This window comes from Mobula hypostoma, chromosome 1 (assembly GCF_963921235.1).
Source record: "Mobula hypostoma chromosome 1, sMobHyp1.1, whole genome shotgun sequence".
In the NCBI taxonomy this organism is placed as follows: Eukaryota; Metazoa; Chordata; class Chondrichthyes; order Myliobatiformes; family Myliobatidae; genus Mobula; species Mobula hypostoma.
This window is the reverse complement of record NC_086097.1, coordinates 251,061,129-251,084,629: the sequence shown is the minus strand read 5'-3', so window position 1 is coordinate 251,084,629 and position 23,501 is coordinate 251,061,129. Positions and strand designations below refer to the sequence as shown.

Below are 23,501 nucleotides of genomic sequence, written 5' to 3'. Positions count from 1 at the left end.
ACGTTTTGTCACCCTGCAACCTTATCCTTCAATCTCTCTGAATTATGGAGGACATCATATGTGTAAATGTCTCTCTCCAGCAGACTTCATCATGATCATCATGACTCCAGTATTTCTACTATTTTTTAATGTTTCTTAATTGTACATATGATTTTTTTTGTGTTCTATCACTGAGCAGCAGTGAACCATCTGATTGGCCTATCAGAGTTCTCTTTGGGAACTAGTTGACTTGATCAGCATTTCTGATCTGGCTATTGTTCACGATTGCACTTAATAAAAAAAAAAGAAAATAGCCTGGATTCCCTTCATCTATTTGGGACACTATGCCGCTGATATACAATTGTAAAGTATAAGAACAGATTTATGCCATTTGGCCCATCGTATCTGCTCTGCCATTTCATCATGGCTGATCCAATTTTCCTCTCAGCCCCAATCTCTTGCCTTCTCATATCCCTTCATGCCCTGACCTTTAAATATACATAACGACCTGGCCTCCACAGCTGCCTGGTGGCAAGGAATTCTGCATATTCATACTCTCTAGCTAATGAAATTCCTCCTCATCTCTATTCTAAAATGATGCCCCTCTATTCTGAGGATGCGTCCTCTTGGTCTTAGACTCTCCCACCGTAGGAAATATCCTGTCCACATCCACTCTATCAAGGCCTCTCACCAACTGATATGTTTCAATGAGGTCACCCCTCATTTTTCTGAATTCTAGAGAATACAGGCCTAGAGACATCAGACGCTCTTCATATGACAAGCCATTCAATCTTGGAATAATTTCTGTGAACGCCCTTTGAACACTCTCCAGTTTCAGCATTTCCATTCTAAGATTCATTCATTCAGGTGCCTTGCCGTTCAGCGTGGCGATCATGTCTCTCCATCCATCACGGTCCCTGACCCTCCGAATTGTAGTGTTGTCTTCCCTGTTTCTAACTATGATGTTATTCCATCTATCATTTTCATTCTCTGTCGCGACATGTTCCCCCACCAGAGGAGCTACCCCTCCCTGATGCTCCATACACGTCCACCTTTGGTCCCCACCTGGCACTCAGCTCTCACCTGTGGCTCCCCGTAGCTGTTTGCATGCGACAGCGGCCACACCCCGGGCAACGGCTTCGACAGGCCGGCTAAACCAGGTGAGGGTAGCCGACGGGTCTCAAACCCTCGGTGAGATAGGGAGTTGTCTATCCCAGCATGTGAAGACAGACTCCGGCGGATTGAGCGGACGAGACCAATGGAAGGTCCAACGGTCAAGAAGGTGGTCTCTGCAAGCGTGGTGGAACGTGTAGAGCAGGACAAGACACAGAAGACGTCCTGGTCATCCACTGCGCCTAGTCCCATCTCCAGCCATCTAGACTCTGTCTGGATCCAGATAGGAATTGGGAAGACAGAGTGAGGCTGACGCTGCACAACTCTCCCTCACTTAAATCCAAATCACGCGCTAGTCTCGACACCATCATAGCCGGCTGGTGACGCAGTGACATCAGCGCCAGACTCCGGGAGCGAAGGTTCCCGAGTTTGAATCTAGTCGAGCTGCTCCCCAGCAAGCTTTCCATCCGTGCCGGGTTGAGTGTCGAACTAGCAACTTGACCTCGTAAAAAGTACTAATGGTGTCGAGGTCTTCATCAATGACGATGGACAAACCTTCATTCTCTGCTTCTTTTTCCTTCCAGCTTTCCAGTTGTAACAAAATGTTCTCATGTCTCTCTTTGCATGATGTGTCCAAAGAATTTTGATTGCTGTTTTCTGATTTTTTAAAGTAATGTACGTTTTGTTTTTGTTCTCTGTAGAACTTCTTCGTAGGTTACTCTGTCCGTATATGATATGCATAGCATTCTTCTGAGGAACCACATCTCTGCTGCATTGATTCTTTTTTCCATTGCATTTGTGATGGTCCGTGACTCGCAGCCATACATCAATATAGGAAGAATATAGCAGCTGAGAGTTCTAAGGCGGATGTCAATTGCTATTTTCTTGTTCGTTAGGATGTTTCTCATTTCTGTAAATGCTGTTCTTGCCATTGCTATTCTTGTTTTTATGTCTGTTTCGCATTTGCCATCAGATGTTACCCATGATCCAAGGTACTTGAAGTTGTGAACATGTTTCAGGATTTCATTTCCCAGTACGATCCTACAGTTTGGGATATCAGGTTTCTTTGATATTACCATTACTTCAGTTTTCTTTATGTTTAAGGTTAGGCCAAGTCTTTCGCTCTCTGTGTTGATGGTAGATAACAGTTTCTGTTGTAGTCGTGCTGATACGAGCCGCCACACTGTAAATTTACTTCACTGTTTGCTATCAGTACTGTATCATCCGCATAGCGGAGGTTGTTGATATTGTATCCTCCTATACTTATTCCAGGTAGGTCTTGTACGGTTCTCATGATGTTTTCACTGTACAGGGAGAACAGGTCTGGTGATAGAACAATTCACCAATCTCGTTGTATATCCGTATGGTTGCACTTTGTTGCCAGTAGAGATTCCTGATTATTCTTAGATCTTTTCTGTTGATATTTAAGTATTTTCATGATAACTTGTTGTTTCACTGTGTCAAAGGCTTTTGTGTAGTCAATGAAACAGAAATATAGGTCTTGTTGTACTTCCATTGACCTTTCGATAATATTCCTGAGAATATAAGTGGCGTTTGATGTTCCCTTGGCTTTGACAAAGCCGCATTTTTCTTCACTGATCTCTGGTTTAATTTTGTTACTTATTCTGAGCATGATGATTCTAAGTAGAATGTTTGTGAGGTGGCTTATTAAACTAATTATTCTGTGTTGTCCACACTCTGTTGCACCTGGTTTCTTTGGAAGTGCAAGGAATACTGTCTTTCAAAGATCTTCTGGTACTTTGCCATTGTTGTATATCCTATTCAATAAGATTGTTAATTTTTCTACACCAAAATCTTCTAGCACTTCATACAGTTCAACCAGAATGTTATCTGGTCCTAATGATTTCCCCTTTCGCATTTTCTTCATAGCATGTTCCACTTCTTCTTTCAGTATTGCTGGGCCCTCGTTGTTGTTGCCATATCAAAGTTGTCCTCTGGGTCTTTGTCGTTGTATAGGTCTTTGTCGTCATATAGGTCTTTCATGTATTCTGACCATCTTTGCATTATTTTGCATCGAGCAGACTCGATGGGCTAAATGGCCTAATTTTGCTCCTGTCTTATGGTCTTGAGGGCGAAAACTGTGCCCCAGCATCTTCTAACTCGTTCAGTTGCGTGTGACCATTAGCCACTACTCCGTGCTTAGAGCAAACATTTTTAAATAGTCACTTGCTTGTTTTTATTCAATAAGTAGTGATTTTTGTCACTGAAAGTTGGTGAGCTGTAATTACTAAGACAATTCAGACACAAAGAAGAGAAAATCTGCAGATGCTGGAAATCCAAGCAACACACACAAAATGCTGGAGGAACTCAGCAGGTCAGGCAGCATCTATGGAAAAAAAGTAGTCGCTGTTTTGGGCCAAGACCCTACATCAGGACTGGAAAGGAAGGAGGAGGAAGCCAGAATAGGAAGGTGGGAGAGGGGAAAGAGTACAAGCTAGAAGTTAATAAGTTAAGCCAGGTGGGTGGGAGAAGGGGGATGAAGGAAGTGGTTATGCAACCACTGATGCCAGGCAGACAATCTCTGAAGAGGATTGATAATGTTGGGGTCACCCATCTTGTAAAGACACTGCCCGGAAGAAGGCAATGACAGACCACTTCCGTAGAAAAATTTGTCCAGAACAATCATGATCATGGAAAGGCCACGATCGCCTACATCATACAACATGGCACATACGAACAAAGAAATAAAAGATAAATAGGTTATGAATACAGATTTGTGTGAATTATTTTAGAATGATTTCCTTATTGCAAATCACATTTTGTTTCAGCTACATCATGACAGTGGTGATCCCCTATTGCAGTCCAAAGCATTGGTTACACAATGTGAAAGGCTTCAGAGCTGCCCTTCTCCCCAAACCTCAGGAAATGTGGTTGAACATTGTCATTTGGAAATGTCGAAACCTGATCACCTGACCATCTCGCCTGGTTTTTCTGTCAAGTTTCAAGGTACAAATCATGTCGAGGGTGAGTACCAGTTCACAAACTGCTTTCATAATATTATGTTTGATATTATTGTGGTTTGCAGTTTCCTAGAATATTATCTGTGGTTAAAGTCTGCCCCTGTATTGTGAGAGCAAACTTCAAAATTTAGGGCAGCACAATGCTATTACGGTGCCAGCGAGCCAGATTTAATTCCACTGCTGTCTGTAAGGAGTTTGTATGTTCTACACATGACCGCGTGGGTTTCCTCCAGGTGCTTAGATTTCCTCCCACATGCTGAAGACCTATGTTTTCATTCTGCATTCTGCACTCTGTATTGTTTAACCTTGTAGACTGCACTGTTGTAATAAATTGATCTTTATAGATGGTATGCAAGGACAGCATCTATCCCACTGTTATAAGACCATTGAATAGTTCCCTAGTATGATAAGGTGGACTCTTGACTTCACAACCTACCTTAGTGTCTACCTGCACGGCACTTACTCTTTAATCTACACTCTGTATTGTTTAACCTTGTGCAGCGCACTGTTATAAAGAATTGATCTGTATGGAAGGTATGCAAGACAAGCTTTTCACCGTATCTCAGTATAATAAACTAATTTACCAGTTTCTTTAGGAAGTTCTGAGCACTTCATTGGAGCTTGTCCTTTGTTCAGCTGGTAATTTAGATCTGTCCTCACTTGAGATATAGCTTCGGAGGTAATGTTGTATCTCTGTAAAACTCTGGTTAAACCGCACTGGAATGTTGTAAAAGTGAGATAAGAGTGATAGAAGGATCTCATTCACTGAGTTTTGGATTTATTTCGTATTGTAGCCCTGAAATATACTGAACTTCAAGTTGAATTGAATCTTGAATCTAGAAGATGACTGAACATGAGAAGCCCCTTCACCAGATTTGCTGCACCTCCCTGGACGCACCATACACCCTGGACATAGCCTCAGAATAGGTGGAGGGGAGGGAGTCCTTTTAGAACAGAGATGAGGAGGAATTTCTTTAGCCAGAGAGTGGTGAATCTGTGGAATTCACTGCCACCGGTGGCTGTGGAGGCCAAGTCTTTGGGTATACTTAAGGCAGAGGTTGGTAGATTCTTGGTCAGGGCATGAAGGGATATGGGGAGAAGGCAGGAGACTGGGGCTGAGAGGGATCAGCCATGATGAAATGGTGGAGCAGCTCAATAATGACCTAATTCTGCTCCTATATCTTATGGTCTTATAATAGAAGTTCAATTCAACATTACTGTAATGGTGTGATTAGAACCACCAGAAGGTTTTTTAAACCTTATTTTTTTGGGCTATGATTGTCACGCATGAAGCCAGCATTTATAACTCTTCTCTAATTTCCCTCAAAGGTGTCATCTTCTGGGAATACTGCTGCTTTTCCTGTGGAAGTTCTCCCACAATTTTGTTTTATGCAGAGTTCCTGAATTTAAACCCAGAGGTGATTGAAGATTGTTTAATGTAGTTTGGTTGAGTTGTTCTCTGATCTTGGCAACTTACTTGCAAATGTTGCATCAGTGCGCAGTTCTCCTTGCACGGTGATGAAACAGCAACTATCCGAACTACACATTTTCACATTGTTTAATGTCATTTCCAGTACACAAGTGTAAAGGGGAACGAAATACAGGTGGCCCCTGTTTTCCGAACATTCGCTTTACGACACCTCGCTGTTACGAAAGACCTACATTAGTTACCTGTTTTCGCTAACGGAAGGTGTTTTCACTGTTACGATAAAAGGCAGCATGCGCCTGAACAGCCAAGCTCCTCCCCCGGAACTGCATTCTAGCCGCCATTGCTTAAACACGTGCTTTATCCCGATTTATTTTCTGCATCCGTTAGCAAGATGAGTTCTAGGGTATCGGAAAAGCCTAAAAGAGCTCGTAAGGGTGTTACACTTAGCATAAAACTAGACATAATTAAGCTTTTCGATCGTGGTGAACAAAATAAGGACATTGTCCACACGTTGAACTTGCCTGCGTCCACCATTCGCACTATTTATACGCAGAGAGAGAATTTTGAAAGCTGCCGATGTTACTGTTGGTTCTGCTCGTAGCAAAGTGGTCTCTCTTAGTCGGCATCCAATAATGGATAAAATGGAAAGTCTATTGCTTGAGTGGATTGATGGGTGCACAAAGCGTGGTGTTCCATTAAATTTTCTCATACTTAAGGAGAAATCAGTCAGTCTTTTTAATAAGCTGAAACAGAAAGCACTGGCCGTTGGTGATGAAAGTGTTGTGAAAGTGGAATTTAAAGGTAGTCATGGGTGGTTTGATCGGTTTCTGAGGCGAGGGCAGCTTCATAGTTTAATGTTTACCGGAGCGAGTGCTTCCGCTGATACTGAAGCTGCCGAAAAGTTCCCAGCAGAGCTGAAGAAAATAATTACAGATTACAGGTTATTCGTATAAGTAAGTGTTTAACTGTGACGAAACTGCAACTTATTGGAGTCTTCCTGATTCCAGTAAGTGAAACTACACTACATATATTATTTCTACTTTATATAGGCTGTGTATTTTTATGTCTTATTTGGTATGATTTGGCAGCTTCATAGCTTAAAGGTTACTGGAGAGAGTGTTTCTGCCGAGAGCGCTTCCACCGAGAGTGCTGCCGTGAGATTTTCGCTGCGCTAGACAGTGCTGCAGAAAAGTATTTCTACTTTATATAGGCTGTGTATTTATCATATCATTCCTGCTTTTACTATATGTTACTGTTATTTTAGGTTTTAAGTGGAATTTGGCATGATTTTGTAGGTTATTTTTTGGGTCTGGGAATGCTCAAAAATTTTTCCCATATTAATAAATGGTAATTGCTTATTCACTTTACGACATTCCGGCTTACAAACCGTTTCATAGGAACGCTCTACCTTCGGATAGCGGGGGAAACCTGTAATTGTTACTCCAGATCAGATGCAGCACCAATAAAACACAATAAGATAAAGAACAAATAATTAAAAAATTAGAATAGATACAAATACATAAGATAGCTTGTGTAACTCTCGCTTCGGCTAGCGGCTTAATATAGGGGGTGATAGCCCCCAGCCTGGCCAAACTTAAGAAATCTCGTTTGGGTGGATGCTGCGCGATGTGTCCCCTGTTACAAATCAGTACGCCGAAATGACAAACAGTACACAATATGCGATTAAACGATTAAGCTTTCTAATTCTTACTTTGACTATATGGTTAGTAAAGAAATGAAAAAAAGAAATAAAAAAGGCCCAATCTTATTAAACAGTCTATTGTGCAAAGTTGGAGCTGACTGATAAGTCGATCGTCCACCATCGACCTCCTCTGATCGTCGCTGCCCTTCGGACCCTCGCTCCAAGTCCACCCCGTCCAGCGGTCTAATAACTCTCTCCATTCGCGTCTTCTCTCCCCACCCCGGCGAAAGACTGCGAAAATCTCTCTTCCAGCTCACAAGAAAGAACAACAGCATTCCTAACCCCGTTATCTCGAGTCATAACCCAAACATTGCTGCTACAGAGTAACCATTACATTATCAGTGAAACCTTACAGCATGTTACACAGCAGTGAAACCCTACAGCATGTTACATTTGTATACATTGATTGTATGTCCATAAAGTGATGCTAGGCACAGGAGTGTCTGTACTTAAGGTGACTGACAGCGAATTTTAAAGTAGTGGTGGTTGGGCATTTGGGGGGGCGTGGTGGGTTAGTAGTTAGTGGTGTTGATCAGCCTTGCTGCTTGGGGAAAATAACTGATTTTTGAGTCTACTACATAGCTTTCTCCCTGATGAGAGTGGGACAAACAGTCCATGAGCAGGGTGGGGATATCCTTCATGATGTTATTAGCCCTTTTCCAGCACCTTTCTGTGTACATGTCCTTGATGGCGAGTAGGGTGGTGTCTGTGAGGCATTGGGCAGTTTTGACTACCTGTTGTAGAGCCTTCCTGTCTGCCACAGCGCAGTTTCTGTACCATGCGGTGATCTGCCGCAGCGCAGTTGCCTACCATGCGGTGATCTGCCGCAGCGCAGTTGCCTACCATGCGGTGATCTGCCGCAGTGCAGTTTCCTACCATGCGGTGATCTGCCGCAGCGCAGTTTCCGTACCATGCGGTGATCTGCCGCAGCGCAGTTTCCGTACCATGCGGTGATCTGCCGCAGCGCAGTTTCCTACCATGCGGTGATCTGCCGCAGCGCAGTTTCCTACCATGCGGTGATCTGCCGCAGCGCAGTTTCTGTACCATGCGGTGATCTGCTGCAGTGCAGTTTCCTACCATGCGGTGATCTGCCGCAGCGCAGTTTCTGTACCATGCGGTGATCTGCCGCAGCGCAGTTTCCATAGCATGCAGTGATCTGCCGCAGTGCAGTTTCCGTACCATGCGGTGATCTGCCGCAGCGCAGTTTCCATAGCATGCGGTGATCTGCCGCAGTGCAGTTTCTGTACCATGCGGTGATCTGCCGCAGTGCAGTTTCCATAGCATGCAGTGATCCAGCATGTCAGGATGCTGTCTACTGAACATCTGTAGAATGTTGTAAGTATTGATGTGGTTAGTCTCTTCAGCGTCCTCAGAAAGTAGAGGTGGTGGTGAGCTTTCCTGATTTGCAGAATGTGTTCTGGGATCATGAGCGATTGTGTGGAATGAGCGATCAGGAGTTTGAAACTGCTCGCAATTTCCGCTGCTTTGCCACCAATGTACTGGTTGTGAATAGTACGAGGTCTCCTGAAGTCTGAAGAATAAATAGCAATATATTTTCAAATTAGCACAGCGTGTGTCTCTGCTCTTCCATTCTCCCCCACCGCCCCATAGGGCGGAAGATACAAAAGCTGAAAGCCTGGATCACAGGGGCTCAAGGACTGTTTCTGTCCCACAATTATAAGACTATTGAATGCTTCCCTTGTATTATAAGATGGACTTTTGACTTCACAATCTACCTTATTGTCCACCTGCACTGCACTTACTCTTTACTCTACACTCTGTATTGTTTAACCTTGTGCAATGCACTGTTATAAAGAATTGATCTGTATGCATGGTATGCAAGACAAGCTTTTCCCTGTATAATAAACCAATTTATCAGTTTCTTTCAGGAAGTTTTGAGCATCTCATTGAATCTTGTCCTTTGTTCAGCTGGTAATTTAGATCTGTCTTCATTTGAGATATAGCGCCTGAGGTAACATAAAACTCTGGTTAGACACACTTGGAATGTTGTAAACACGAGATTCTGCAGATGCTGGAAATCCAGAGCAACCCACACAAAATGCTGGAGGAACTCAGCAGGTCAGGCAGCCTCCATGGAAATGAATAAACAGTTGACAGTTTGGACTGAGACCCTTCATCAGGACCTTGGAGATGTGTGTTCAGTTTTGGCTATCTCATTATAGGAAGGTTGTAGAAACTTTAGAGAAGGTGCAGAGAAGATTTACTGGATGCTGCCGGACTAGAGAGCGTGCCTTATGAAGATAGGTTGAATGAGCTAGGTCTTTTCTCTTTGGAGTGAAAGAGGACGAGCGGTGACTTGATAGAGGTGTACAAGATAAGAGGATGGAAATAAGGGGAAATAATTTTAAGGTGATTAGTATGAGGGAGATGTCAGAGGTAGGTTTTTACACAGTGGTGAGTGTGTGGAGTGCCCTGCGAGGGGTGGAGGTAGAGGCAGATATATTAGGGACATTTAACAGTCTTTTAGATAGGCACATCTGTAGGTTGTGAGACTAATGAATGCCCTGCAACCACTGCGATCTTGTCACAAGGACGGCAAGCTGTTTACTGTTTACCTGCGCTAGACACTACATGCATTGTTTTAATTATATTATTAATTTATTTATGGTAATAATTTGTTCTTTGTGCTGTGCGTGATATGTTTTGTGGGTGTAGTGTGGTCTGGAGGAATGTTGTTTTATTTGTTTATACTGTCAGATGACAAACTTGAACATAGGTGATAGAAAAATGGAGGGATTTGTAGGAGGGAAGATTGGAATGATCTTAGAGTTGGTTAAAGATCATCACAACATAGTGGGCCAAAGGGCTTATACTATGCTATGGTTTTCTATGTTCAGTATAGGAATTAACCATTTTCCTGGTGTCATTGAGAACCTTTATTATCAGAAGGGCAATGTAACACAGTAGGTCCAGGAACAGTTTGGTAGAGAACTCGTGTGTATTTGAGTACAAGGTCCATTTGTGTGCTCTCGTGAATGAGTTAATGATGGGTATGAGACCAAAAGGTATAGGAGCAGAATGAGTCCATTTGGCCCATCAAGCCTGCTCTGCAATTTCATCATGGCCGATCCAATTTTCCTCACAGCCCCAGTCTCCTGCCTTCTCCTCGTATCCCTTCATGCCCTGACCAATGAAGAATCTATCAATCTCTTCCTTAAATATACATAAAGATTTGGTCTCCACATCTGCCTGTGACAAAGAATTCCACAGACTCACCACTCTAGCTGAAGAAATTCTTCCTCATCTCTGTTCTAAAAGGGTACCCTCTATTCTGAGGCTGTGTCCTCTAGTCTTAGACACTCCCACCATAGGAAACATCCTCTCCACATACACTCTATCAAGGCCTTTCATCATTTGATAGGCTTCATTTAGGTGGGCCCTCATTCTTTTGAATTCTGTTGAATTCATCCATCACCACCATTGTCCCCGTGCTGAAGAAGTCTTCAGTGTCCTGCCTCAACGACTACCATCCCGTTGCACTCACATCCATCATCATGAAGTGTTTTGAGAGGCTCGTCATGAGGCACATCAAGACCCTGCTGCCCCCCTCACTGGACCCCCTGCAGTTCGCGTACCGTCCCAACTGTTCAACAGACGACGCCATTGCCATCACCCTCCACCTGCACAAAAAAGACACGTACGTTCGAATGCTGTTTATAGACTTCAGTTCTGCATTCAACACAATCATTCCTCAGAAACTGACTGGAAAGCTGAGCCTACTGGGCCTGAACACCTCCCTCTGCAACTGGATCCTAGAGTTCCTGACTGGGAAACCTCAGTCTGTCCGGATTGGAAGCATCTCCAACACCATCACACTGAGCACAGGGGCCCCCCAGGGCTGTGTGCTCAGTCCACTGCTGTTCACTCTGCTGACCCACGACTGTGCTGCAACACACAGCTCGAACCACATCATCAAGTTCACTGATGACATGACCATGGTGGGTCTCATCAGCAAGAAAGGTGAGTCAGCATACAGAGAGGAGGTGCAGCGGTTAACGGACTGGTGCAGAGCCAACAACCTGTCTCTGAATGTAAACAAAACAAAAGAGATAGTTGTTGACTTCAGGAGAGCACGGAGCGACCACTCTCCGCTGAACATTGATAGCTCCTCCATTGAGATCGTTAAGAGCACCAAATTTCTTGGTGTTCACCTGGCGGAGAATCTCACTTGGTCCCTCAACACCAGCTCCATAGCCAAGAAAGCACAGCAGCATCTCCCCTTTCTGCGAAGGCTGAGAAAAGTCCATCTCCCACCCCCCCATCCTCACCACATTCTACAGAGGATGTATCGAGAGCATCCTGAGCAGCTGCATCTCTGGTTCGGGAATTGCACTGTCTTGGATCGCAAGACCCTGCAGTGGATAGTGAGGTCAGCTGAGAAGATCATCGGGGTCTCTTTTCCCGCCATTACAGACATTTACACTACACGCTGCACCTGTAAAGCAAACAGCATTATGAAGGACCCCACGCACCCCTCATACAAACTTTTGCCATCTGGCAAAAGGTACCAAAGCTTTCGGGCTCTCACGACCAGACTGGGCAACAGTTTCTTCCCCCAAGCCATCAGACTCCTTAATATCCAGAGACTAGACTGACATCTACATCATATTATTATATTGTAACTTGTCCTCTACTGTGCCTATTGTCTTGTTTATTATTTATTGTACTGCCCTGCACTGTTTTGTGCACTTTATGTAGTCCTGTGCAGATCTGTAGTCTAGTGCAGTTTTTATGTTGTTTTACGTAGTGTAGTGTAGCCTTGTGTTGTCTCACATAGTCTAATGTAGTTTTGTGTTGTTTCATGTAGCACCAGGGTCCTGGAGAAACGTTGTTTTGTTTTTACTGTGTACTTAGTACTTAGCCCAGAGCCATCAAATGTTATTAGGATGACAACCCATTCAAACCTCGAATCATTTTCGTGAACCTCCTTTGAACCCTCTCCATTTTCAGCTCATCCTTTCTCACATGAGGACCCAAAATGACTCGCAATACTCCAAGTGAGGCCTCGCCAGTGCTTTATAAAGTTTCAACATTGCATCATTGCTTTTATATTATAGTACTCTTGAAATGACTGCTACCGTCGCTTTTGCCTTCCTCACCTGCAATTGCCGCTCAATCTGCAAACTAACCTTTAAGAAATCCTGCACAAGGATTCACAAGTCCGTTTACACCTCAGTTTTTGCATTTTTTCTCCATTTAGAGAACGGTCAACCCTTTCATTTCTTTAGAAGTGTAGAAAACCTACAGTAGAATATAGGCCCTTTGGCCCACAAAGTTGTGCCGAACATGTCCCTACCTTAGAAATTACTAGGGTTACCCATAGCCCTCTATTTTACTAAGCTCCATGCACCTATCCAAAAGTCTCTTAAAAGACCCTATCGTGTCTGCCTCCACTACTGTTGCCAGCAGCCCATTCCACGCACTCACCACTCTCTACGTAAAAAAAAAAACAACTTACCCCTGACATCTCATCTGTACCTACTCCCAAGCACCTTAAACCTGTGTCCTCTTGTGGCAGCATTTCAGCCCTGGGAAAAAGCCTCTGACTATCCACACGATCAATGCCTCTCATCATCTTATACACCTCTATCAGGTCACCTCTCATCCTCCATCGCTCCAAGGAGAAAAGTCCGAGTTCACCCAACCTGTTTTCATAAGGCATGCTCCCCAATCCAGGCAACATCCTTGTAAATCTCCTCTGCACCCTTTCTGTGTTTTCCACGTTGTTTCTGTAGTGAGTTGACCAGAACTGAGCACAGTACTCCAAGTGGGGTCTGATTAAGGTCTTATATAGCTGCAACATTACCTCTCGGCTCCTAAATTCAGTTCCAAGATTGATGAAGGCCAATGCACCGAATGCCTCCTTAACCACAGAGTGAACTTGCGCAGCTGCTTTGAGCGTCCTATGATCCAAGATCCCTCTGATCCTCCACACTGCCAAGAATCTTACCATTAATACTATATTCTGCCATCATATTTGACCTACCAAAATGTACCACTTCACACTTATCTGGGTTGAACTCCATCTGCCACTTCTCAGCCCAGTTTTGCATCCTATCAATGTCCCGCTGTAACCTCTGACAGCCCTCCACACTATCCACAACACCCCCAGCCTCTGTGTCATCAGCAAATTTACTAACCCATCCCTCCACTTCCTCATCCAGGTCATTTATAAAAATCAAGAAGAGTGAGGGTCCCAGAACAGATCCCTGAGGCACACCACTGGTCACTGACCTCCATGCAGCATATGACCCGTCTACAACCACTCTTTGACTTCTGTGGGCAAGCCAGTTCTGTATCTACAAAGCAATGTCCCCTTGGATCCCATGCCTCCTTCCTTTCTCAATAAGCCTTGCATGGGGTACCTTATCAAATGCCTTGCTGAAATCCATATACACTACCAAAGTGCTTGACCATAGACTTCCCGACACTGTATTCCATCTGCCGTTTCTTTGTCCATTCTCCTAATCCATCTAAGTCCTCCTATAGCCTCTCTACTTCCTCAAAACTGCCTACCCCTCCACCTATCTTCGTATCTGCAAACTTTTCAACAAAGCCATCAATTCCATCATCCAAATCATTAACATGTAACGTAAAAAGAATCAGTCCCAACACAGGCCCCTGTGGAACACCACTACACACCGGCAGCCAACCACAAAAGGCTCCCTTTATTCCCACTCTTTGCCTCCTGCCAATCAGCCACTGGTTATCCATGGTAGAATCTTTCCTGTAATGCTATGGGATCGTAGCTTGTTAGGCAGCCTCATGAGTGGCACCTTGTCAAAGACCTTTTGAAAATCCAAGTATGCAACATCAACCGATTCTCCTTTTGTCTATCCTGCTTGTTATTTTGTCAAAGAATTCCAGCAGATTTGTCAGTCAAGGTTTTTTCCTTGAGGAAACCATGCTGACTATCGCCCGTTTTATCATGTGCTTCCATATACTCTGAGACCTTATCCTTAATAATCGACTCCAATATCTTCCCAACCATATGGTCAGACTAACTGGCCTATAGTTTCCTTTTTTTCTGTCTCTCTCTCTCTCCTCTTGAAGAGTAGAGTGACATTTGCAATTTTCCAGTCTTCCAGAACCGTTCCAGAATCTAGTGAATTCTTGAAAGATCATTACTAATGCCTCCATGATCTCTTCAGCCACCTCTTTCAGAGCTCTGAGGTGTACACCATCTGGTCCAGGTGACCTATCTACTTTCAGACCTTTCAGTTTCCCAAGAACCTTCTCTCTAGTTATGGTAATTTCACACACTCATGCCCCGACACCTGTAAATCCCACCACTGTGCTAGTGTCTTCCACAGGTAACTGGGGCAGAAAGGACTGGATAGGGTGGATGTGGAGAGGATGTTTTCTGTGGTGGCGGTATCCAGAACTAGAGGGCCCAGCCTCAAAATTGAGGGGTGACCCTTTAGAATAGAGGTAAGGAGTATTTTATTTTTTCGCCAGAGAGTATTGATTCTGTGGAATGTTCTGTCACAGACTGCGGTGGAGGCCAAGTCCACGGGTGTATTTAAGGCGGAAGCTGATCGTTTCCTGATCGATCAGGGCCTCAAAGGATATGACGAGAAGGCAGGTGTATAGGGTTGAGTGGGATCCAAGATCAGCCATGATGAAATGGCAGAGCAGACTCAATGGGCTGAATGCCTTCTTCTGCTCCCATGTCTTGTGGTCTAAAACTGTTCCTGATGATTTTCTAACTAGCTCCAGTTGTGTGCAGGTCATGTGGCCATTAGACAGTACACCGTGCTTGGAGCAAACATTTTCAAATAATGTCACTTGCATGTTTGTGTCACTATATTTGGTGTGTTATAAATAGTAAGACAATCGGATACAAACAAGAGAAAGTCTGCAGATGCTGGAAATCAAAGCAACACAGGTAAAATGCTGGAGGAACTCAGCAGGTCAGGCAGCATCTATGGAAAAAAGTACAGTTGACGTTTCAGGCTGAGACCCTTCATCAGGACTGGAAAGGAAGGAGGAGGAAGGCAGAATAAGAATGTGGGAAAGGGGAAAGAGTACAAGCTAGAAGTTGATAAGTTAAGCTAGGTGGGTGGGAGAAGGGAAATAAAGTAAGGAGCTGGGAGGTGATGGGTGGAAAAGGTCTGAAAAAGAAGGATTCTGATAGGAGAGAAGAGTGGACCATGGGAGAAAGAGAAGGCGGAGAGGCACACTGGGAGGTGATGGGCAGATGAGGAGATGAGGAGAGGTAAGGGGGGCAGAGTGGGGAATTAAAGAAGGGGAGGTTATTTACTAGAATTTGGAGAAATCAATGTTCATGCCAACAGCTTGAAGGCTACCCAGACAGAGTACATTGTGTTGCTTCTCCAACCTGAAAATGGCCTCATCATCACCGGGGGGAGCGGGGCATGGGCCGGCACGTCGGAATGGGAATAGGGACTGGGATTAAAATGGTTCACCATCAGAAAACGCTGCTTTTTGCAAATGAAGCAAAGGTGCTTCACAATGCAGTTCTCCATTCTACACTTGGTCTCTCAAAATGGAATTAGTGTGGGATCTGTGTGCAGTAATTGAGTGATAGATAGTTGGTGTGGTCTCGGGTTGACTGATCGCTCCATGATCTCTTCAGCCGCTTCTTTCCGAACTCTGGGGTTACACCGTTAGGTTCAGGTGACATTTCTGCCTGCAGACCTTTCAGTTTCCCAAGAACCTTCTCCCTATTTATGGTAACTTAACAGAGTTTAATGTCCACTGACACCTGGAATTTCCACCATACTGCTGGTGTCTTCCACATTGAAGACTGATGCAAAATATTTATTCAGTTTGTCAGCCATTTCCTTGTCCCCATTACTACCTATAGAGCATCATTTTCCTGCAGTCTGAAATCCACTGTCACCTCCCTTCTGCACTTTATGTATCTGAAGAAACTTGGTGTCCTCTTTAATATTATTGGCTAGCTTACCTTCATATTCTAGCTTTACCACCTTAATAACTTTTTAGCTGCCTTCTCTTGGTATTTGAAAGCTTCCCAATCTTCTAAATTCCACTAGAAACTTAGAAAACCTACAGCACGATACAGGCCCTTTGGCCCACAATGCTGTGCCAAACATGTACTTACTTTAGAAATTGCCTCTGGTTACCCATAACCCTCTATTTTACTAAGCTTCACGTCCCTGTCCAGGAGCCTCTTAAAAGACCCCATTGTATCTGCCTCCACCACAGTAGCTGGCAACCCATTCCACACACCCACAACTCTCTGCGTTTAATAATAAAAAAAATTACCCGTGACATCCCTTCTCTACCTACTTCCAAGCACCGTAGAACTGTGTCCTCTCGTGTTGCCATTTCAGCCCTGGGGAAAAAGCCTCTGACTATCCACACAATCAATGCCTGTCATCATCTTATACACCTCTATTAGGTCACCTCTCATCCTCCATCGCTGTACAGAGAAAAGGCCAAGTTCACTCAACCTATTCTCATAAGGCTTGCTTGCCAATCCAGGCAACATCTTTTTAAATCTCCCCTGCACCCTTTCTATAGTTTCCACATCTTTCCTGTAGTGAGGTGACCAGAACTGAGCACAGTACTCCAAGTGGGGTCTGACCAGGGTCCTATATAGCTGCAACATTACCTCTTGGCTCTTGAACTCAATCCCATGATTGATGAAGGCCAATGCACCGTATGCCTTCTTAACCACAGAGTCAACCTGTGCAGCAGCTTTGAGTGTCCCATGGACTCGGACCCCAAGATCCCTCTGATCCTCCACACTGCCAAGAGTCTTACCATTAATACTATATTCTATCATCATATTTGACCTACCAAAATGAACCACCTCTCACTCATCTTGGTTGAACTCCATCTGCCACTTCTCAGCCCAGTTTTGCATCCTATTGATGTCCCTCTGTAACCTCTGACAGCCCTCCACACCATCCACAACACCTTCAACCTTTGTATCATCAGCAAATTTACTAACTCATCCCTCCACTTCCTCATCCAGGTCATTTATAAAAATCACGAAGACTAGTTGTTGCTCTTCCCACTATTCAGGACATTTACAAAGACAAGTGTGTAAAAAGGGCCCGAAGGATCTTTGGGGTCCTGGGTCAGCCCAACCACAAACTGTTCCAGCTGCTACCATCCGGGAAACAGTACCGCAGCATAAAAGCCAGAACCAACAGGCTCTGGGTCAGCTTCTCACACCAGGCCATCGGACTGCCTAAATTGTGCTGACACAATTGTATTTCTGTGTTATACTGACTGTCCTGTTGTACATACTATTTATTATAAATTACTATAAATTGCACATTTAGATGGAGATGTAACGTAAAGATTTTTATTCCTCATGTATATCAATTCTCACTTTATTGGCTGGTATTCACCAATCTCGTTGTCTATCCGTATGGCTGCACTTTGTTGCCAGTAAAGGTTCCTGATTATTCTTAGATCTTTTCTGTTGATATATCATCTTTAAGCATTTTCATGATGACTTGATGTTTCACTGTGTCAAAGGCTTTTGTGTAGTCAATGAAACAGAAGTATAGGTCTTGTTGTACTTCTATTGACCTTTTGATAATATTCCTGAGAATATAAGTGGCGCTTGATGTTCCCTTGACTTTGACAAAGCCATACTGTTCTTCACTGATCTCTAGTTAAATTTTGTTTCTTATTCTGAGCATGATGATTCTAAGTAGAATTTTTGTGAGATGGCTCATTAAACTTAACTGTTTTGTGTTGTCCACACTCTGTTGCACCTGGTTTCTTTGGCAGTGCAATGAATACTGTCTATAAAAGATGTTCTGGTACTTTGCCACTGTTGTATATTCTATTCAATAAGATTGTTAATTTCTCTACATCAAAATCTTCTCGCGCTTCATACAGTTCAACCAGAATGTTAGCTGGTCCTGATGATTTCCCCTTTCGCATTTTCTTCATACCATATTCCACTTTCTCTTTCAGTATTGCTGACCCCTCGTTGTTGTTGCCATATCAAAGTTGTCCTCTTGGTCTTTGTCGTCATGTAGGTCTTTGATGTATTCTGACCATCTTTGCATTATTTTTCCTTTTTCCATAATTGTCTTTTGCTTTTATACATCCTGTTGTTGCCCTGCTTTTCTTCCATTTTGTGACCTCTTTGATCTTGTTGTGCATACGTTTGCTGTTGTTGGTCTTCTGCAGTTGTTTTACTAACTCACATTTGTCCTTAAGCCACTTTTCTTTTGCTTCGTTGCACTTGGTTGTTATCTGTTTCTCATTTTCCTTACATTTTCTTCTTTGTTCCATAAGATTCAGAATTGCTTCTGTCATCCATTTCTTTTTAGCTTTTTCTGTTGTTTGGGAATCACCTCTTGTGCTGCTTGTGTTATGCTGTTGCTGAGGTTTTCCCATTGCTGTACTATAATAGTGATGTTTTGTAGAGCCTCGAATTTGTTCTTCACTGTTACAGTATTTGGAATTCATTTCTGATGTCACTGTTTTTTCTCAAAAGTTCCAAATTCAGCTTTGGCTCTACTCTTGGTCTTTTAAGCTTTCTGAATCTCAGGTACATCACGCTGAATATTGGTATGTGATCACTGTAGCAGTCTGCACCCGGATATGTTTTGCATGATTTCAGAGCGTTTCTATACCTTCTCCTTATAAACACGTGATCAATCTGGTTTCGAGGAGACAGACAAGGTTGTGTTCTATCACCAGACCTGTTCTCCCTGTACAGTGAAAACATCATGAGAACCATATAAGATCTACCTGGAATAAGTACCGTATCAACAATCCCCGCTATGCGGATGATACAGTACTGATAGCAAACAGTGAAGTAAATTTACAGAAACTCATATCTACCATCAACACAGAGAGCGAAAGACTTGGCCTAACCTTAAACAAAAAGAAAACTGAAGTAATGATAATATCAAAGAAACCTGATATCCCAAACTGCAGGATCATATTGAGAAATGAAATCCTGAAACAAGTTCACAACTGCAAGTACCTTGGATCATGGGTAACATCTGATGGCAAATGCGAAACAGACATAAAAGCAAGAATAGCAATGGCAAGAACAGCATTTACAGAAATGAGAAACATCCTAACGAACAAAAAAATAGCAATTGACATCCGCCTTAGAACTCTCAGCTGCTACATTCTTCCTATATTGATGTATATATCTATTGAAATTAAGAACCTGGTGGCATAGTGCAAAGACAATAACCTATCCCTCAACGTCAGCAAGACGAAGGAATTGGTTGTTGACTTCAGAAGGAGTAGCGGACTGCACGACCCAATTTGCATCGGTGGTGCGCAAGTGGAACAGGTCAAAAGCTTTAAGTTCCTCGGGGTCAATATCACAAATGACCTGACTTGGTCCAACCAAGCAGAGTTCACTGCCAAGAAGGCCCACCAGCGCCTTTACTTCCTGAGAAAACTAAAGAAATTTGGCTTGTTCCCTAAAACCCTCACTCATTTTTATAGATGCACCGTAGAAAGCATTCTTCTAGGGTGCATCACAACCTGGTATGGAAGTTGTCTTGTCCAAGACTGAAAGAAGCTGCAGAAGATCATGAACACGGCGCAGCACATCACACAAACCAATCTTCCGTCCTTGGACTCACTTTACACTGCATGCTGTTGGAGCAGTGCTGCCAGGATAATCAAGGACACGACCCACCCAGCCAACACACTTTTCATCCCTCTTCCCTCCGGGAGAAGGTTCAGGAGCTTGAAGACTCAAATGGCCAGATTTGGGAACAGCTTCTTTCCAACTGTGGTAAGACTCTTGAATGGATCCTGACCCGGATCTGGGCCGTACTCTCCAAATATCCGGACCTGCCTCTCGGTTTTTTTGCACTACCTTACTTTCCATTTTCCTATTTTTATTCATGTTTTACAATTTAAATTTTTAATATTTATTAATTTTTACTATTTTTAATATTTAATATTTGTAATCCAGGGAGCGGGAAGCGCAGAATCAAATATCGCTGTGATGATTGTACGTTCTAGTATCAATTATTTGGCGACAATAAAGTATAAAGTATAAGTATAAAGTATGGCTGTGAGTCACGGACCATCACAAATGCAATGGAAAAAGAATCAATACAGCAGAGCTGTGGTTCCTCAGAAGAATGCTATGCACATCATATACGGACAGGATAACCAACAAAGAAGTTCTACAGAGAACGAAAACAAAATGTACATAAAAAAAAATCAGAAAACTGCACTCAGAATTCTTTGGACACATCATGCGAAGAGAGACATTAGAACATTTAGTTACAACTGGAAAGCTGGAAGGAAAAATAAGCAGAGGCAGACAGAGAATGGAAATGATAGATGGATTAACATCATGGTTAGAAACAGGGGAGGCAACAACTACAATTCGGACGGTCAGGGACCGTGATGGATGGAGGGACATGATCACCCATGCCGAATGGCAAGGCATCTGAATGAATGAATGTATATCAATTCTGGTTCACTGCACAACACCCAATCCAGAACAGCTGATCCTCGAGTGGGCTCAACTACAAACTGCTCTAAAAAGCCATCTCGTAGGCAATTTAGAAACACCCCTCTTGGAATCCAGCACCAACCTGATTTTCTCAATCTACCTGCATATTGAAGTTCCCCATGACTATTGCACTTTTGGCATGCATTTTCCATCTCCTGTAATTTGTAGGCTACATCCTTCCTGCTGTTTGGGGGTCTGTATACAGCTCCCACCAGGGGCTTTTTTTACCCTTGCAGTTCTGTACCTGTATCCACAATAATTCAACACTTTCTGACCCTATGTCACCTCTTTCTAATGATTTGATTTTATTTTTTACCATCAGAGCAACCCCACCCCCTGCCTTCCTGTGTATCCTTTCAATACAATGTGTATCCTTGGACATTAAGCTCCCAGCTATAATCTTTCAGCCATGATTCAGTGATGCCTACAACATCATACCTGCCAATCTGCAACTGTACTGCAAGTTCATCTGCCTTATTCTATATACTGAGCACATTGAGATACAAATCCTTCAGTGCTGTATTCACAGTTTCGAGCTGTGCTTCCGTGCCTCTGGTATACCGAGTTTTGTCACACAGATAGGGCTTAGAATTTAAAGTTACACATTCTCTTTTTGATTGCTGGTGAAGTGTTATAATATATCAAATTTTTTTTCTAGAGATCCAATTTTTCATGGATACGTTTAATTTGCTAGGGTATTTCAAAGTTCAAGATAAATTTTATTATCAAAGTACACATACGTCACCATATGCAACTCTGAGATTTTTTTTTCTTGTGGGAAGACTCAACAAATCTCTAGAATAGTAACCACAACAGAATCAATGAAAGACCGTTCAACTAGGGCATCCAATCAGACAACGAACTGCACAAAAGCCAATATAAATAAATAGCCATATATAAAATGAGCATGAGAGGAAGAGTGCTTGAAAGTGAATCCATAGGTTGAGGGAACATTTCAATGATGGGGCAAGCGAAGTTGGGTGAAGTTATCCCCTCTGGTTCAAGAGCCTGATGGTTGAGGGGTTATAACTGGTGGTGTGAGCCCTGAGTGTCCTGTATCTTCTCCCTGATGGCAGCAGCGAGTAAGGGGCATGTCCTGGGTGGTGGGGACCCCTGATGGTGGCTGCTGCTTTCCTGCCACTGTGTTTCAAATAGGTCCGCTCAGTGGTGGGGAGTGCTTTACCCCTGATGTGCTGGGCCGTATCCACTACTTTTTGTAGGATTTTCCGTTCAAGGGCATTGGTGTTTCCATACCAGGCTGTGATACAGCCAGTTAATATACTCTCTCATAAGTAGGCTTATTCAGAAAGTCAGAAGGCATGGGATCCAGGGAAGTTTGGCCAGGTGGATTCAGAATTGGCTTGCCTGCAGAAGGCAGAGGGTGGTGGTGGAGGGAGTACATTCAAATTGGAGGATTGTGACTAGTGGTCTCCCACAAGGATCAGTTCTGGGACCTCTACTTTTCGTGATTTTTGTTAACGACCTGGATGTGGGGGTAGAAGGGTGGGTTGGCAAGTTTGCAGACGACACAAAGGTTGGTGGTGTTGTGGATAGCATAGAGGATTGTCAAAGATTGCAGAGAGACATTGATAGGATGCAGAAGTGGGCTGAGAAGTGGCAGATGGAGTTCAACCTGGAGAAGTGTGAGGTGGTACTCTTTGGAAGGACAAACTCCAAGGCAGAGTACAAAGTAAATGGCAGGATACTTGGAAGTGTGGAGGAGCAGAGGGATCTGGGGGTACATGTCCACAGATCCCTGAAAGTTGCCTCACAGGTGCATAGGATAGTTAAGAAAGCTTATGGTGTGTTAGCTTTCATAAGTCAAGGGATAGAGTTTAAGAGTCATGGGGTAATAACGCAGCTCTATAAAACTCTGGTTAGGCCACACTTGGAGTACTGTGTCCAGTTCTGGTCGCCTCACTATAGGAAGGATGTGGAAGCATTGGAAAGGGTACAGAGGAGATCTACCGGGATGCTGCCTGGTTTGGAGAGTATACATTATGATCAGAGATTAAGGGAGCTAGGGCTTTACTCTTTGGAGAGAAGGAGGATGAGAGGAGACATGATAGAGGTGTACAAGATATTAAGGGGAATAGATAGAGTGGACAGCCAGCACCTCTTCCCCAGGGCACCACTGCTCAATACAAGAGGACATGGCTTTAAGGTAAGGGGTGGGAAGTTCAAGGGGGATATTAGAGGAAGGTTTTTTACTCAGAGAGTGGTTGGTGCGTGGAATGCACTGCCTGAGTCAGTGGTGGAGGCAGATACACTAGTGAAATTTAAGAGACTACTAGACAGGTATATGAAGGAATTTATGGTGGGGGATTATATGGGATGCAGGGTTTAAGGGTCGGCACAACAATGTGGGCCGAAGGGCCTGTACTATGCTGTACTATTCTATGTTCTAAGTGTAAAGCGAGTAGAGCAGGGGGACTGCAGTTATATATTTAAAAAAAACTAAATTTTTGGCAGAACAGGTTAGACTTCAGTTGTTGCATGGGATTCATATGTTTATGGTCTCAGATTTCATGCTCTTACTTGTGACCAGACCATCTTTGAATGTATTCTTGGAATATTTTTAAAATTAGTTTATTTTTAGGTTCGGCAGTTTTTTTTCTGCGAATGACTTCACCTATTTAAAATAAATGATAATAACTAAACTTGTGTAAGCATAATGTGAATGTTTTCATCAGCCCATAACGCAGATTGCATCCTAGCATGACAGAGGAAGCGGAGTTCTTGATTGACATCAGAAATAGCACAGGGAATGCAAATAACACGGAAAGCTCTGCAGTAAGATTACTGGGGCCCTGTCAG

The 23,501-nt window shown here is 43.4% G+C and overlaps 1 protein-coding gene across 3 annotated transcripts in view; it reads left to right on the top strand.

Annotated features, from left to right (window-relative positions):
- The window catches only part of rad54b (RAD54 homolog B), a 217,756-nt gene that overhangs the window by 9,325 nt on the left and 184,930 nt on the right, over positions 1–23,501 (top strand). For all 3 annotated transcript variants that reach the window (XM_063042472.1, XM_063042466.1, XM_063042462.1), the window contains exon 2: positions 3,882–4,077. In XM_063042472.1, the coding sequence (XP_062898542.1) occupies positions 4,005–4,077 (73 nt within the window). In that variant the 5' untranslated portion in view covers positions 3,882–4,004. The remainder of the gene's footprint in view (positions 1–3,881; positions 4,078–23,501) is intronic.